This window comes from Bidens hawaiensis, unplaced genomic scaffold, assembly GCF_021521415.1.
Source record: "Bidens hawaiensis isolate Kalapana, Puna unplaced genomic scaffold, B.hawaiensis_p1.1 tig00004618_1, whole genome shotgun sequence".
NCBI lineage: Eukaryota > Viridiplantae > Streptophyta > Magnoliopsida > Asterales > Asteraceae > Bidens > Bidens hawaiensis.
Window position 1 is genome coordinate 739435 of NW_027491282.1, and position 19107 is coordinate 758541.

Consider the following 19107-nt stretch of genomic DNA (forward strand, 5'->3'; position numbering starts at 1 on the left):
AGTAAGTCAAAGGAATATAAAAAAGATGATTCAAGGAACAATGAAAATAACCATATTCACATTTTCAAAATTGACTATTTGTCCCTCTGTTAGAGGTGTTCCTGAAATGTCTGCAATCGAGTAAATAGCTCTACGAACGAATGGATTGGATCGAGTTGGAAAATGGAAAGATTTGTACAAGTTATACGTTTCGTCACCACTTTGTGGAAAAGCCTTAGGTATGAATATTTTAGATACTCGTGATTCGATTGCTGAAATAGTATCTCTCCCCCAAAAAAGCATGTTTTTTTTACCAACGCACAAAAGAAGAAACTAATTGAAGTGGGTGATCAAGAGATAATAAGGAAGACATGTGTTCATATGGTTCTGTTTTCATCTACCATTGGGAATTATAGAGCTGCAACATGTAAGGATAAAGACGCATATGATGTTAAATAAATTGGTGACCTTCTTGCAGATATGTTGGTATTTTGTTGGAAAAAGAAAAGTAGAAAAATATGGGACAAAAAGACTCCAGGAGATCTACGAGATCGAGTTAATTGTTTGAATAAACAAGCAAATAGATATGATGACAATGGACCTGTTAATATGGCTATGGTAGTTTATGTTGGAAAAATATGGAAGGTGGCTCTAAATACACAGAGTCTTGAATTTTGGGCTATGTGAAATATCATACTTGTTCAATATAAATACTTTTATGGGCCACTGGAGTGAGTTTAGATTAACCAAGAAAGTGGTGAGAAATAATAGAGTAAAGAAGGTTGTAGGCTTAAGTGGCTTTGCAAATGCTAGTGTGATTGAACTAAATGTTACCAACGCAACTGAATAACTACTTTTTTAATGTTATCCGATGTGGAAAATCTTTAGGTAGAAAACAAAATCTTGTTGTTAGAGGGACCCAACAAGCTATTAAAATCGCTGCGATTGGCATGTATTTTTACAAGGACGGGTCAGCGATAAAGAATCTGCAAACTGGTGTAAATAAACTTGTAGATCTAGTTGTAGTTATTTTTGGTCATAAGAGCAGGAATGTAATTCTACAAAGCAAGTATGATGCCCTAAGAATTGTAAATAACAAGGATACTGTTGCTAAAGAGGTTGAACTGGAAGATCCAACATAGAATATTGGTACAAACTTTGTTAGACAAGCAGTTGCAAGGGCCTATGAATTGGTTGGAGGTGGCACCACAATACTAATAGTCCTTGCACAAGGTCGTGTTCGCGAATGTGTCGAATTTATGGCAATTGGTTTGGTGCAAATATTGTTTTTATTACCAAAGCCATTAAGAAGACAACAAAAGCTTTGCTATCAAGACTTGATGAAGCACGAGATTTTTCCACATTTGGTTTTGATAGTTTTGATTAGCAAATTTTTCCTTATGCTGATTTTTTAGGACAAAAATGTTTTGAGGGGAGGGGGTAATGTTATGCAGTATATAGTAGAGGGGGTCAATAGTAATATTATCATATTGTGGGGGTTGTAAGTGTAATTAGTCATTTGTATTGAGTGTATTTAAACGATGAGATGATACGTAATGAACTGGCTATTGATTTGAGAGATTATCCCCTTCTTCTCATGTGTTCTTCTGCTTCTACAATTCTCTAGCTTGATTACCATTTTGTATCGTAACATATTGTTGCATCTACAACGATACCCACCACCTCCTACGTCATAGCAGAAACTATTTACTTTGCATGCAGCGGGCTCAGAGCAACCCGTGTTGGGTGAAATTACCCAATCTGACACAATAGGGACGCTTGCTTCGATCCTCTCCACAACATCCGAATCAACATATAAATCAGCGACGCCATGGAACACAAAACTGCCTTCCTCACCAAGGAACGTATAGCCACAGCGGGTGAAGGACCAAACATCTGCGTGGTTTCGATAGGAGTTAATTAACTATAATATTATAGTAGTCTAGGTCCTTGGGTATAGATGTCGAACAACAGCCCAGTTCTGAGCAGTTCCTATAATTAGCCACATCCTCTGCTTTGCTACATACACCCGAACAGACTCTAGAAACGTCTGCATTGTTTGTCTCTCTCATGAAAGAATAATTATCACACCCAAGGACTGTAAATTTGTTCTTTTGAGAGCACATGAACTCACTTAACCGAAACCACACATCAAAATCATCGTGTACGTACAGTTCCATTTTGGTTGTATCACTTATAAGAAACCTCAGTGTCAATATGAAGCAAAAAATTATGAAACCGAACCACTGTATTCAGAATTCATCAACAATATCATATAGAGAGTATTAGAGATGAATGGTGCATGCGGGCATTTGTGAAGAGAGAAGAAAGTAAAAAAAAAAAAAAGCGAGCCAGAAACGTACGTATCAACCCCTAATAAGCAGTGGCCACCACTACACCTTATAAAAATGCCTAAAATAAAGAGTTGCATGCAGTGCTAAAATACAACTGGAATATAGAGATACAAGAAAGTAAAAATACAATGGGAATATACTAATATAGAGAGAAAGAAAGCCACTCATTTAGTGAACAAATAAAATTAGTGTGTCACAAATTTTGACTATTTATTATGAATCTCTAACTAATATCTTGAATACCAGCCATATTGGGTGAGGTGGTGATGCTCACAAAAATACATATATGTTATCTTCAAATGCAATGTATGTGCTACTCGATTAAGCTTCCTTATCATTAGTACCATGTGATACTAATGGGACCTCATAAAGATCCGGTTGCTCAACCTCCAGAACTACGCTTCTGGTGTTTTGAAAAGTTTGTCGTTGAATCCAAGGATGAGTTGTGAATTTCCTCAAGTTGTCTAGTTCCATAGCCACCTCTTTCATTGTAGGTCTATCTTGGCCTAGTGTATTAAGGCATCTTTTCACTAGCTCGGCTACCGCTTCTATCTGCTCAAATCTCCCTTCACGCAATATTCGAGGTTCTACAATTTCTTATAAGCATTTGTTCGTACTTGAGTTGACAAAATATATTGATAAATTCTTGTCAGCATCAGACCTATCAACACCAATTGCTTTTTTCCCGGTTATGAGTTCTGCAAGGACCACACCAAAGCTATATACATCACTTTTTTCTGTTAGTTGGCTTGTGTTAAAGTACTCTAGATCCAAATACCCTAGTGTGCCTTGAATAAGAGTAGTTACATGTTGGTTATCTAATGGGACTAATCTTGATGCACCAAAATCTGAAATTTTTGCGGTATAGTTATCATCTAATAGTATGTTTGTAGACTTGATATCACGGTGTATGATTGGCATAATAGTTTCTGAATGAAGGTATGCAAGTGCACTTGCAGCTTCAATAGCTACTCTCAATCGATTGTCCCATGATAACCAACTCCTTCCACCCAATCTAGAATGAATGTGATAGAAAAGAGTGTTATTAGAGATGAATTCATAAACCAATACAGGGACTTCCTCTTCTAAACAACACCCTAAAAGCTTTACCACATTTCGATGAATGACTTGTGTAAGGATCAAGACTTCATTTATGAATTGCTCTGCTTGGCTCTCATCCACTATTTTAGACTTTTTAATTGCAACAACACGTTTATCAGACAAAACTCCCTTATACACTACACCATAGGCAGCCTTCCAAATAGGAACTGGCTAATCCATGGGTATATTATCTTTAGAATAATTACGAGTGGCTTTACAAAGTTGTGATGTGCTAAACAATGTCATTGCCTCGTGAGACCCATGTGAACTGATTTTTTGTTTCAGCAACACTCCCCCATTTTGCTTGAAGAACTTTTCTCGAAGCTTCATTAGCTTCCTCCTTCTTATTCCATATAAAATCCCAATTAAACCGGATAGTATTGCTAACAGCCCAAACACGATTGCTATGTGTGAATTGAAAATGAAAAACACTTCAATTAATAATGGTTGTGGTCAATTTCAATGAAAAAGATGGTTTTTGGAAACTACCATCTTAGAAAAGATTTATTTTCAAGTAGTGGTTCACACATTTTTATACATTCAAGAAAGAATACCTATAATGAATGCTGTTGAAGAAAACCTCAAATCTTTGGGCTTTTGAGTCTTTTGATAGCCATTTTCTGTGTTTGCATCACCAAACGATCCCGACAGACATGTGCAATTGTAACTCCCTGGAGTATTTATGCAATCACCATAACAAGGGTTGGAACCTGGATCCTCGCACTCGTTGATGTCTATAAAAAGGAAACATGGCAAACTTATTACAGAAAGCAGAACATATCCTGCTTTAAGTTGCTTTTCGAAACAGGAAAAAGAAATTATGTTGATTGAAACCTTCAGCAAAGTTGAAGAGCTACTGAGCTACACACTGAAACTTCAATCAAAAGCCATATAATTAATCAATGTTATTGAAGATTTTAAGTAGAGCATTGTTTTAAGTAAACTAGTAATATTATAATACTTCCTATATATGCCTGTTCAGATTATTTTGATATGTACCGGAAACTGACCTTGGCAGCCCAGATCAAGATAGGGGTTACCCTCATAACCATCGTTGCATCTACAACGATAGCCACCAGTGTCTACCTCATAACAGGAGCTATTTTCTTTGCATGCGGTAGACTCAGAGCAACCCCGAATGGAATGCGCAATTACCCAATCTACGACAATAGTGACAGTGGACTCTATCCTCTCCACAATACCCGAATCTGGATATAAATCACGGGCGCCCTGAAACGAGAAACTGCCTTCCTCACCAAGAAACGCATAGCCACAGCGGTTGAAGGACCAAACATCTGTGTGGTTTTGAAAGGAACTAAGTGTAACATTAAAGTATTGTAACCCATTCAGTATAGATGTCTGACAACAGCCAATTCCTGAGCATGTTCCATTTTCAGACAAATCTTGTGCTCTGCTGCATAGTCCCAAACAGCCACTAGAAAAGTCTGCACCATTGGTCCCTCGGATCATAGAAAGATCGTCACACCCAAGAACTGTGAGCCTGTTCTTTTGAGAGAAACTGAAATCACCAAACCGTATCCACCAATCATAAGAACTTTGTATGGTTCCATTTCTGTTGTAGCACTTATAAGAAACGAAAGTGCCAACGCGAAACTCCGTATCTGAAATGTTGTATATTTCTATATTGCTTGAACGGAGAAACAACTTTGGTTTCTCGTAGGACTTGTTACAAGTCACGTAGAACGAGTTGTCAAGCGCACAACCCATGTCATTACCAATAACAAAAGGGTATGGAATCATCACATTCCCGCAGTGGGTTGGACAGTTTGGCTTTGCTATATTGTTAATGGTGGAGCCTTGAAGAGTTCCCAAGGCCGTTGAGAAAGGAAATGTTAAAAGAGAGAGGATCATAATTATATGAAGAAGCATGTTTATCCTTTCTTTTATATTTTTGTGTGTGTTTTCGTTTACAATTAAGCGAACATATATCAATTTATAGGATGCCTTCAAGGTAGTGTTAACTGTCAACCCCAAAAGTCATATAACGTGAAAGTTTGGAAATTAAATGTTTAAAAACTAAGGGAGAAACTAATCAAGTTAACCCGTCCAGACCGGCCAGTGAAATACTTTTCGTTTTTCAAGCTATTTTTTGCATTGACCGACTCTACGTATGTTATATATGGTTTTGGGTTTAACCGTATGGAACACTTCAAAGAAAGACTTTAATTTACCAATCGGTCTCAAATGAATATCTACCATTAATTTTCTTCTATTCTGCTGTGGATTTAAAATTTGCAATTTATACATATTTGTGACTCTGTTTTACTAAAATGTTAATGTGAGTCTTTGAACTATACTTGGAACTAGACGTGTTCGTATTTTAATTAATTCTGACAGTGGTTTTCAAATTAAATCAACTCATATGAACCATTTAGAATGCGGAAGATAGAAGAGTGAAAAGGGTCCAACTTAATAATGAGCATAGTTAAAGGGATTTACCAAGGTGGTGAAACTAAACAACACATCAACTAAAACGTGTTCAACTCCTCCAAAATGAGCACTTTTCAATTGAGGAGGAACCATAACGTACCATTAATAAGTCAATAATTCAAGTAAACGACTCGTAACGGGGTTGGTGGGAATGTAGAAGAGAGTGAAAAATGTCCAACTTAATGTAGTCTTAACTAAAGAGATTTACTTTAAGTAGTCAAAACTAAAGAGATTTGCGGATGTGGTTAAACTAGACAACACATCAAGTAAAACTTTATATTAGTTATGATACATGAAAAGAGTTCAACTTAAAACGAACACAACTTTTTGCTTCGTTTGAATTTGAATTAAAGGCTTTTCTTGCCTTTTAGTTTAATAAGCAAATCATGAGTTATTGCCAACTCATGCAATTTACTAGTTGTCAAATGAATTTTGATGAATCTCGTTTGCTACTTTGATGACAAACTGCTAGAATTTCCTTGTAAATGGGACCTTGATGTATTGGTTTTTCTCATTTGAAACTGTACCAATTTTTTCATGTTGAGGAATATTATTCACTTATTATTTCCTACTTCGCTCTGCGTCAGTTCATATTATAGCTCATTAGTATCCTAATGACATATTGCGAGTAAACCAACATTTTTGTTCTTATGGTGAGATCGTGAGGTTGATGGTTTGTGACACATTTGAGGGCCTATCGAGCCAACAAACTCAGCATGATCATGAAGAACTACATGTCTTGATCGTAGGTAGTGGAAACATCCACAAAAATTTAAAGGGTAGTTAACATGTTGTTATTGGCAAACTCGTAAAAGATGTGTTGGTAGTATTATTCGTAGTTATTAACATTTTGTCAAGATGAAGAAGTCAATCCTTTATAACAGCATCTCAAGGTTGATGAAAATTAAATAGCATCAATCTAGTTTGTATGAGGTGGAAGGGAGTAGGAGATGACGAGGTAGTCGGGTATGCTAAGATCTGTGATCAGATGTGGCCCAACTATTTTGGAGGCCTAAAGTGAAGAAAAAAAATGAGGCCCTAATCGAGAGTTAGAGAGACGAAATGAGAGACTTTGTAATTTCAATTTTTCAAATTACCAAGCTGTTTCATGTTTCATATATGATATTACAAAGTTTTTGTTTCATAATGGAACTAAAGAACAACCATGAAACAACATGAAATAAGAAACTAAACAAAACAAACTTACTAAGTATCGAACCTGAGAGAATGAAGGAAACGAAATGCATGCATCTTAACCTGGAACTATTTAAAATGCTAATTATATTTGTTAAATATGCTTTTCTATACATGTATAAATATTTAAACGTTTTAAACAAATACTTTATTTTTTTGGAGGCCTCAAGCCCTAACTTTACTAAACAATGTTGTAGGGCTGACCCTGTCTATGATTGTAAACTGGATAAATGTCTATTTACTTCTTTGGGGCTTCTGATGGAGAAAATATCACGAGATCACAGGTATTGTAAATTTGCATGGCTTAATCTAGCTCTCTTAATTTAAAAGTGGAGATAGAGATTCTTCACTAATTTGAATACTATTTGGGAAGGTTGCAGAATTCGTTAGGCGCTGCCACGACAATTGATGAGTGAGTTATGGGTACTTGATCTAGCTAGGCAGGAAGTATTTGGACATGATAAATTATTTCAAAATTTATTTTCACAAAGTTATATATATATTACTAATATTTATAAAAAAACCATGTGAATATCAATACAATTAAAAAATACATGTTCATATACTTAAGTAATTCACAGATTAATATTCAAATATAATATTACATACATCGTTATCATTTAATTCTCGTCTTCCAAAGTTTCTACATGAAAATTAAAGAAAATATGTGAAAAACAACGAAAATTCGACTTGACGGGGTTGGACTGACTAGCTCATTACTAGTAATATTGGCCGAGTTTAAGAAACTCAATCGCCTCGGCACCCTTTGGAGTACTCAACCATTTTTACAACAGTACTAATATTTAGGTGAAAATTGTTAAATCTTTTCATGGAGTATGCACGGATTTTGGATGGCTCTTTCAATTCTCGTCTGCATATATACATGCATGTGAAACAATTGGGTCGTTATTAGGGAGGGCAATGCCATTAAAATTTGAAAACATAGCGTGTAGGTCCCAAACAACCACTCTAACGGTTTTGCTCTTGATAAAGTGTCGAGACGGGTGTGGTAAATCAAACGACCGAACAAATGATAATATAAAGATAAAATATAAGTGAACGATCTCGTTGTCAGTTAAAATATTGATAACATTAAATAAGAACCGACCCACCCAAGGTGAGCTCCTCTTGGGTGGATGAATTACACCATTGAAACAAACACACAAATAAGAACAATACAAGTCCCTATTTATAGTTAAATAATAATATTCTAGAAGCCCTCTCCGTTGAAGCTAAACGCGCGTTCCGAAGCTCTCGTTTCATGTCCGGTTTTCTCGTCGGCTTTAATTATTAACTTGACCATAAATATTTAAAGGGTTTCGTAATTTGATATCGCAAGTCACAAATATTGGCCTTACATAGCGCCTCAATTATCATTACTCCGCTTCTAATGTTAAAAAGTGCATAAATCCATACCCCGCTTCTAATCCATGTATCCACTTCCTCCACTTCAACCTAAAGCTCATCTGGTCCATAATACAATCGATGAAATTACCAGTTTACCAAGTCGAAAGCCTTGCCAAAATCTTTCTTCAAAAGCATGACCTTCTTTCTAGATTTTCTTGCCCAAGAAATAGATTTGTTTATAATGATGTGATCGTAAAAATGTTTCTACCTTATACATAGGTTGTTCTCTAATGACCGAGGGAATGACTTTCTTTAACCTAGTTACAATAAATTTTGATGAGATTTTATATAGGCAGCCAACTAGGTGTACAAGGCGGAAATCTTTAACCATAGCTGGTCACGTACTTTAGAGATCAAAGTGATGAATGACGTTGCATCAACGATTGAGAAAGCCTTTGCACTCGAACTCTTGACAAACCCATGGATATTTTCCTAAGCAAATGCCAAAGGTGTTTTAAAAATTTTAATGTGAAGTCGTGAGGTATGGGGCCCTTATCACCCCCAAAAGATCTAACAACTCTTCAGTTTCAGACAGAGATAAGGGTTACACCAACATGAACCACGGATAACTTCAAAGTTTTGCTACTTGAATAATCAAGTTAATTTGTTGAAATCAAATAGTGTTAAACAACATTAACGCAACTATTATTTGTGTGAAGTCCTTGGGTTGGTGGTTCAACGATACATATCGACAAAGTCTTTTAATGACCTAAAGGTTGTGGATTCAAATTCTGTGAAGTAAAAGGGATTTCCCTTTAAAAAAACTATGATTTGTGAAGATGTAGAATTGATATTCCGAATTATATTGATAAGCATATACATAAATAGAAATTTGGTTAGACATACACCACTATTTTCTATTTTATTTGGTTAGACACAAATGTTTTTATGGTGTTTTCACTGTTGTGTTGAACACACTGTGTTTGGGTTTGGGTGGGTGTAGGTTATTAAAATATATAGTTAAAATCAATACATATATGACTTTTTTGCTCACTTAAAGTCATCACTTTGTGCCCGTATATTTTGTTCTTAAACTATATATATACTCCTAGATGCTGCCATTTGTACTATACTATATAAAGTAAAGTTGAAAAAATAGGAAAGTTAATTAATAACCTAGGGACCATTTCTGTACTGTCATTTATTTTTCGGGTTAGTTACGTTATAAAATTCCTAATGTATTTAATTTTAATATATGAGTTGGACACCTTTTTTAACACTTTTAGTAACTAGATCAGCCAGTAAATAAATCCATATATATTAAGAAAACAAATAATAAGGGAAAAGCATACCCATAATATTTGCATTTGCTAATACTTCGAGAGTATTTATTGCTATCGTACTGGCATAATAAGTGAGTTGTCATTAATTTTTTTAGTTGTATGATTTATCAATATTTACGTATTTTATATATATATTTTTACAAAACTTAAAACACAGAAAGTTTTATAAAGAAATTAAAATCAAAGAAAAAAACCAAGGCATAATACCCCGCCTAGACAACTTGATTTCCCATGTTTTAGGGAAATAACTAGTAATTAAGATACTTGACGGAATGAAACCAAAACTATATATACAATAAACAAATTGAACAAATATGAAACGAATTACGTTTTTTTATCATGATGTGTAATTACCTTGAATTCAATACATTCAAGCGTTCCCTTGGTGTTTAAAGGCTTTGATAAAAAAAATAATAAAAAAACTTAGCTGATATATATATTTGATAATTACATGTGGAGAAAATTATTGAAACAAAACTGAAAGTCGTTTTGGAAAATTAATATGAATGCTTTCTAGTTTTTTCTTTCAATTAACCAAGTGAAATCAAATGCAATGAAAAGTAGAAAAATATTGTTTGTTAAAACTTAAAACTATATGTAAGTCTTTTTAAATTAATTAAAACTGAACATCTGTTTTTATAGTCGTCAAATATAAACTTATTAATCTTTATACATATTATCTTCTTTAAATCTTTTCTTTGGTTTTTATTAAATATTCAATATAAACGTTGTTTATTATAATAAGACAACTGTACATAACATAATAATCTTGTTTTATAAATGGATTGAATTAGGTCTATAAGTTTACATTATACTAACTATTTCTTCTTTCGGAAACTGTGTACAAATTTTTTTCTTTATTGGAAATGATAATTGAATTAAATGGTAAATTTGATAGTAGTTACCAAATAAAATCCGTGACTACAATGATCCGTAATAAAGTCAACTCTACAAAAGTACTGACCGTGACGGTAACAACTGTCACTAATACTAATAATAATAATAATAATAATAATAATAATAATAATAATAATAATAAAGTATAAAATAGAATAATACTTAACGTACCTTAACGTACAAAAATACTTATTTCATGAAATTGATCCATGAAATCACATCTCAACATCTCGAAATCATCAATACATACCCAATTAATCATCGATTCACCAAAAAAACATATTTGGATCGTTAATCGATCATTTTTTTACTTTTTTTCACGATACACGTTTTGAGCGTTTTAGTATTTTTTGTTGAGCGTTTTTGTAGCTTAGCTTGAGCGTTTTGTTTTTTGCCTTGTTTTTGCCTTTGATCGTTTTGTTTTTGCCTTGAGCGTGATTCGCGTACGCTAAGATACGTTAAGAAATTTTGTATGTTAACCTGACCCTATTAACAATAACAATAACAATAACAACAACAAATCACCCTATTTAAAGACAACCACAACATTTGCACATCTCCAAACATGTCTTCAAAATTCACTTATGTTTTCTTCCTAATATTTTCCGTACTCCATTCTCATTCATTCCCACTGTCCACGTCATCCCGATGGATCATCGACGAACATTCCGGCCACCGCGTAAAACTCGCTTGTGTAAACTGGCCGGGACACCTTCAAGTCATGATTCCGGAGGGTTTAAACAAAAAGCCTATGAAAGATATTGTGTCGGATATTAATAATATTATGGGGTTTAACTGCGTGCGACTCACGTGGGCTACGTACATGTACACACGTTACGCAAATCTCACGGTTTCGGAGTCGCTAGATAGGTGGAACTTGACTGCCGCTAAAGACGGTGTCGCGAAAAACAACCCCGAAGTGTTGGGAATGAGCATTGTTGACGCGCAAAATGCGGTCGTTAATGAGCTCGGGAAAGGGAAGATAATGGCGGTGCTTGATAACCACATTAGTTTGCCCGAGTGGTGTTGCGGGGAGAATGACGGGAACGGGTTCTTCGGGGATGGGTATTTCGATCCGGATGAATGGATTCGGGGTTTGGTCGCGGTGGCTCGTCTATATCAAGGAAATCCGTCGGTAATTACTTTAATAATAGTGCTGTAAGCAGGCCGAAATGGTCTGCCAGAGTCTTGTTTATGTTCGTCTGTTAAACTTTTATTTGACGACTAAACGGTTCACAAACAGTTAATCGAACAATAGCTCTTGCTCGTTTTTGTTCATTTATAAACTGAACTTGTTTGTGAACGATTTATTAACACAAATGAACTTAAATAATGTTTTATTTGATATTTTCAATGATTTGGTCCGACTACTAAGTTTGTCTTGGTATATTCTTTAACGTTTAATCATTTATTAATCACGTAATACTCATATATATTTTTGTTTTATTGTGAAAGTTTCATTCATTCAATTTATCGAACAAAGTTTCTTTGAACGGTCGATTTGTTTATAGCGCTAATTCTTAATGTCACTAGCTTTTAAACTTTCTATCTTATCTTTTCTAAAACATGCAATGACGTGTTATAGTGTAAATGTTAGGTAGTGGCAATGAGTATGAGAAACGAGCTACGTGGGCCAAGACAAAACGTGACAACATGGTACAATTACATGCAACAAGGTGGTGGTGCAATTCATCACGAGAATCCAGACATCCTCGTTATCTTCTCGGGTTTGTCATATGATACAAACCTAGGATTCTTGAAGTGTCGGCCTTTAACGATTAAGTTGGATAGCAAGTTAGTTTTCGAGTCACATTGGTACCCATTTGGGCAGCCAAAAGATAAATGGATTTTCCAAACAAATGAATATTGTGCCGGTGTGACCAAAACGTTCATGGACAATACAGGGTTTTTGTTACAAGATAGCAAAAACCCTGTTCCGTTATTTTTAAGTGAGTTCGGGTTAGACCAGAGTGGTGGAAATGAGATGGAGAACCGGTATTTAGTTTGCTTGTTGGCGACAGTGGCTGAGATGGACGTCGATTGGGCGTTGTGGCAGTTGCCGGGGAGTTTTATGTTTAGGGAAGGGAAGGTTGATATGGAAGATGTTTTCGGGATGTATGATTTCAAGTGGAAGAAACTTAGAAATGCTACAATGGTTGATAAGCTACGTTTTATACAAACTAACATTCAAGGTACATTATTACTACATTCAATATATTCAATAGAGTAACATATATACACACACATGTGACTTTTTCTATATATAGCACACGTGCATTCATTCACATTTATATTTACTTGTCGTTATATCTGTCAAACTTTATAACAAATGAATTATATGATTTTTTATAATTTTCTATTTAAATTTGGTTATATTGCGAATATAGGTTATGATCATGGACCAAGCAACCAAACATCTTACATCTTGTACCACCCATTAAGCGGAAAATGTGTCGGGCCAACCGATAATATCTCCATGACAAACTGTGAACACGCGAGTCACTGGATTCATGAACGCGATGGTAGCTCGATCCAACTAGTGAACACAAATCAATGCTTAACAACCGTTAAACATGGCGTGCCACCTATATTATCTCATTGCAACAAGAGCTCGACAGCTGAAGGTTCTTGGAACGTTGTTTCCGTCTCGAAACATCATTTGGCCTCGAAGGACAGCCAAGGAAATAAGTTGTGTTTGGAAGTGGATCCTTCTAGTTTAAAGATTGTGACAAATAAGTGTTTATGCCTTGATGATGATTTGAGAGATGTTTTGAAGTGTGATGATAATCCACAAAGCCAATGGTTGAAGCTCGTCCCAGTCAATAGGATATAGATCAATGATCATTACAAAAACATTGGAATTTAATGTTGATTTTTATATCATTTTTTTGTGTTTAAATATGATCAGATTCATGAAGAAAAAGATGTGACGTCTCATTACAAAATTATGTTATTGACCGGTTTTGAGTTATTTTTGTTTTAAATTAAATATAATTTTTTTTGGAATGTAATGACGTAGATGTCGTGTTTTAATTAAAAACAAGTTTTTAATCACTTAAATACATTTAACTATTACGAGTAAGTAAGATCATTTATACAGATAAAACAGTAGAAAATGCAAATTTGACTCATGACTTCTTAATTATTAAACAAAATGGAAAGAAGTTGTCAAACAGTTTTGAAAGATGATTTGAATGCAACACGATTATTTTATGATATGTAAACAATTATGAGAAAATAGTGATTCAATTCAGGTTCAGGTAAAGTGATAACAAGCTAGTCACAAATTCTGTTAAGTTGATTGCGCGGTAATTACTAGACCTAGTAGTTTGGTTGTGATGACAAACAAACCCTAATCCGAAATGTTGCCACAACTGAATGCGTTCTACCTAGTTAACAGTTTTATAATATGAAGACCAATTGGTAAGCAATGACTAATGGCTATCAGATCTATAGCTGTAAGAACCAACTCCTATATGCTAATGAACACAACCGAATAGCTTATACAAAATATGATAATCAAATCACAAATTGTTTAAACAATCAACACGAAAGTAAAGTAGGATAAATAATACAATCAATCAAGCTTTAAAACATTTAAACACATATAATTTGATCATAACCAGTTTACGTAAAACCCTAGCATAAAGTGATTACAAAGGTTTTTAGCCTAACATCTGCATGACGATTAACTCGCTAATCTGATGAAATGATGAAATCCTGGTCTGATTTGACGGACGAAAAGCTCCAAGACAATGCAAAATCGTTATCTGGGTCGTCTATGGCTGCTTGAACAAGAGATATGTCGAATGGAGGCCGAAAAGTGTTTTTATAAGATCTAGATTAATATTCCCGTAATTAGGCCTCTTCGCATAGCGAGAAACTCTTCTCCTTTCGTCCTTCGCATAGCACGATGGACAAAATAGTCAGGCTCCTTTCTAGCTTCTTGGCATTTTCTTGTTTTATGCCTCGGCCGTGTGCCGATCAGTTTCGTTCTAAATTATCAATCCAAATGACCTGAAACACAGAAACATATTTAAAGTACCAAAGTTCACACCATAATTTATTTAAAACATAAGACTTAATATGCTAAAGTATACAACAAAATACCTGACCATCCTATAACATTTTGAAATATTGGTGTTATATCTCTTGAATAAATTCTCCTAATATTCTTGTACTTTCAAATATGTTAACCGATAACCTCACTTTTGAATAGACATACACCATACCACTACATCATTAGGTCATTGGTTTGTATGCTTCTTAGACTAACTAGTGTGATTTAATACTTGTCGGACGTGGTTGCTTAGATTACTCCCTTCACATGAGGGGTCTCCTTGAACCCCCCCCCCCCCCCCCAACCCAAACCCAATAAAATGGTCATGCATGACCTGATGATATAGTAAGGTCATTCCCTCTTATTTGAGGGTTTAATAATAATGGTGAAGAATAGTGTATTTCCTTGGTTGAAGAGTGATGTTGAATGATAGAGTAAAAGCTGATATGGCGCAGACGTGACGAGTGAGAGGAATAGTGTTGAAGAGTGTATACCTCTTAGACTTATTAACCAATTATTCATCATTCTATTAAAGTGTGCAATATTGGCCATCAATACATATATACCTTTTTGAACACTTAAAGCCATTACTTCGTGCCCGTATATTTTGTGCTAAAACTATATGCATGCTCTAATGTACTAAATGCTGGCATTTTGCCATTTGGAACTGTAGGTATAAAAGGTAAAGTCGTAATAAAAACTAAAGTTTGATTAATAAGCGAGGGACCATTTTTGTACTGTAAAAATACATAAATGACAAATTGTGTTTGTTGGTTAATTTCTTTATAGAATATTTCCAATGTATTTCTAGTATGAATTGGACAAATTTTCAATGACTTTATTAAATGGCTTAGAACTAGATCCCTTCCTCATTAAGCTTCTTTTGGGTGAGAAGTCGATCAAAATGGACGGATTTAACATGGAAAATGTGGAATGTTTTTAATATAAATTCGTTGAAAGGATGTAAAGGGGTGATACTCGGGGTTTTTTTTTATTACCATTTTATGCAGGGTGATACGAACGGTATTTGATGTTTCTAGCATCTTACTAGAGTTGATTTTGTGTTAACATGAATAAAATACTTTGGTTGTTAGTTAAAAAAAGAAATCCTTGCTCATTTATTAGACAAATAAATCCATATGTATTACCAAAATAAATAAGGAAAAAATAATTCCCATACATAAAATAAAAGTAATGAGTAACACCCGCATACATTTACCGACAAGAGTTTTTCATTGGTAAATGTCGACGCAACCAAATGTCGATTTTTTTAAAAAAAAAATAAAACATTGTATATTTTCATTAATAATGTAAGTCTTATGTCATAAAAAACAAAGTAAATTAAACATAAGTAAGATATAAATCAATTTCCTAGTTTGTGTTATAATTTTAATTTCCTGCATTTCTATTTACTTATATGTTTTTAATGGGTTGTTTTGTTTTGTTTAAATTAGGGTCATGACTAGATAACATGGGTTGGTGGGGGCAATTTGTCTTTCTCTTCTTTTTAATTCTTATTGGCAGTCGTGACCCGCACGTTACAATGGATTTGTGATATGTCTGACATCTATCTATAGTCATCTTAGGTTTATACTTAGAACGTGTGTTACGGTGGAAGTGTTAAACCGTATCAAAACAAACTTGAAAACGTCAAACCGAATATACATTAAACCCACAAACGTCAAAACATGAAATAAAAGTTATATGTTAAAGAGGAAATTATATGAAAATGAAAATAAAAAAAATAAAACAGGATAACATCCAATTAAATGTGCAGCATTATAAATATTCAAGATATTCAAAGTGGTAACATTCAATTACTTGTTAATAGCAATTGAGGAATGTTTCAAAGTTGTTTTAAACCTTCTATATGTAATGAATTACTTGAATTCAAATATCAAACATAATCGAGCTGAAATTCACAAGCTCGTATTTTATTTAAATTTTAGTTACCGAAGTCGAAACGAATTTGAATTTTTAAAAACCGACTTTAATTCAAATCGAATTTCAAATTTTTCGAAGCCAAATTCAGAAGCATTAACACTCCCAAAGGCGTGGTGATTGATATGTAAAACAAAAGCATTGTTGACTTTGATATCCTTAATTTGTATAAATATAATCAGAGATTGAAAGGAAAGAAATTTAATCTTGTTGCATATTAGCCGTAAAATTTATATAGAAATTATAATATTGTTTATAATCTAGTTTTGAAGCCCATAACTTGAGCCTATAATGTGGCTGGGTTTTGTTAGACCGGGTAGCCCATTAACGACCAATTTAAAAACAGCAGAATATTTTTTATTTAGGACATGTGCTTTTGGTCAGATTATGGAGCCCGTTTATTGGTTCACTTAACTATATTGTTCTAGAGGGGTATAAAACCAGTTTTGGGTCCAAACCGGATCAAATTAATTCAAAGCAAGTCAGAACCGATTTAGTTCAACCCCGGTTTTTAACTAGATCGGATCGTTTTTAACTGGTTTTAACGGAGTTCTGAAACCAATTACAAACATCATCTGATCTATAGAGTATAGACCGAACCAGTTTCTCCCAAATCGGTTTCTAGGTCTGACGAGTTTCGATGTAAGAACCTGTTTTGGATATTAAACCGGTTTCGATGTGCAGCTCTCTCTTGGGCGAAGATTAAACTTGGAATTTATTTTTAGACAGCCTTCAATTCTGTTGTTTATAAATAATACATCAGTTTTCTACAAAATTTCATTCAGTATGAATTTTTTAAGAGAAAATTCCCAAAATAAACGTTTACGAAAACGTTTTTCAGGTTTTAGGTGCCATTTGCAAGAAATTCTTAAAATATGTATTATAATCTAGTCGTGACGAGTAGTTTGTATAACCAATTAAAATTTGACACGTGTCTTTAAACTAACCATAACGAGCAGATTTACTAACTATTTACTAATCATGACTAAATAAGTTTTATGCCTCGTAATCAACGCCCACGAGTAATCCATATGTTCTTTAGTCGCGACGAGTAGATTGTAAGGTTAAACTAGTCGCAGCGAGTTAACTACTAATAAACTACTCGTGTAGGGAATGTAAACCAGGTAAACTAGTCGTCGCGACTAAAGGACTTATGAATTACTCGTGAGCGTTGATTACGAGGCATGAAACTTATTTAGTCGTGACGAGTAAATAGTTAGTGAACCTGCTCGTTACGGTTAGTTTAAGGGCCATGGCAAATTTTAACTGGTTCTACAAACTATTCGTGTGTAATCATAAAGTACTCGTCACGGCTAGTTTATAATACATATTTTGAGAATTTCTTGCAAATGACACTTAAAACCTGAAAAACGTTTCCATAAACGCTTATTTTGAGAATTTTCCCATTTTTTAATTTTCAAATAACCATTGGTTTTTCATACACCTTTTATTAGTGTCTTCAGGATTAGGGGGTTTGTGCATTTAAGATGAATTATTAAAATAAGTCTTACCCAACCATTTATTGCAAAATGATTGATATTTTATTAAACAAAAATTTAATGGAAACATTATTGAAGTGAAACAAGTGTAAATTTGTTAGCTTGGATATTTTGGTAGCGGAAAAATAGCGTGAGTTATTATATCTGTCACTTATTGTTGGTCTAACATATCATATGGGTCGTATGATATGAAAGAAGTCAACCTCATATGGGATGTATAAACACTATTTTCGGTATTATGTGTTAGTATAAGAAGTCATAGACCCCATATAACCATACAACGCGTATGACACATAAGTGATGTATGATTAGAATGTCAGAGATGTTTCTTTAACTTTGCACTTAACTAAGATTATTCTATCTAGACATATTAGTAACTTTTAAAAATAAATGTTAATGAAAATAAAATTTAGACCATTTCCAACGGGACGCCTTCGACGCGCCAATGGAGTGATGCAGAAGAGAGAGATATCTATAGACTTGGTGAAATGAGAGGGTAAAGACCGTCCATGTAGAAAGACGTGTCCTTAGGACAGGAGTACATGTTTGTAAGAGGAGAGGGTAGAATGGATCGCTTGTGAAAAATATGAAAAATGGAATCATGAGCAGTGCCAAGTGAATGTGTCGTCTCTCACTCTCCCCTTCCGCTACAAATTGTCTTAAAACAACAATTTCAAGTCGCGCTTATTCAATACCATATTCACTTTTATAAATTTGGTTTATCAAACACAACTTTTTATTATAATTCATATACTATAACCTTCATAATCGAGCAATGTCTCTCAACACGCTATTTCATATACCTTTTCAAAGAAGCAACCTTTTAGCATATAAGCACCTTTTGGAAGAAACTTAACCGTGTACATTTCATATTGTGCTTTCCCTTTTAATAATTAAGCAATTTCCAAATAATATTCTCCAACCCAAATTTGTTGTCACTT

At 34.2% G+C, this 19107-nt stretch overlaps 1 protein-coding gene and 1 pseudogene across 1 annotated transcript; one reads left to right on the forward strand and one right to left on the reverse strand.

Moving 5' to 3' along the window:
* Positions 1–2603: 2603 nt before the first annotated feature.
* On the reverse strand, positions 2604–5459 carry LOC143627252 (wall-associated receptor kinase 2 pseudogene; annotated as a pseudogene).
* A 5710-nt stretch (positions 5460–11169) lies between these two features.
* On the forward strand, positions 11170–13512 carry LOC143627295 (glycosyl hydrolase 5 family protein-like). The gene is made up of 3 exons (XM_077097147.1): positions 11170–11801; positions 12264–12858; positions 13054–13512. The coding sequence occupies exons 1-3, from the start codon at positions 11232–11234 to the stop codon at positions 13497–13499; spliced, it is 1611 nt and encodes a 536-aa protein (XP_076953262.1). The 5' UTR covers positions 11170–11231; the 3' UTR covers positions 13500–13512.
* The last annotated feature ends 5595 nt before the right edge of the window (positions 13513–19107 follow it).

Bases quoted from the DNA above. Each gene is read 5' to 3' on its own strand.
- LOC143627295 (XM_077097147.1), top strand. From the start codon at position 11,232: ATGTCTTCAAAATTCACTTATGTTTTCTTCCTAATATTTTCCGTACTC. The intron at 11,802-12,263 runs GTAATTACTTTA...TGTAAATGTTAG, and splicing joins TATATCAAGGAAATCCGTCG to GTAGTGGCAATGAGTATGAG. The intron at 12,859-13,053 runs GTACATTATTAC...TTGCGAATATAG, and splicing joins TATACAAACTAACATTCAAG to GTTATGATCATGGACCAAGC.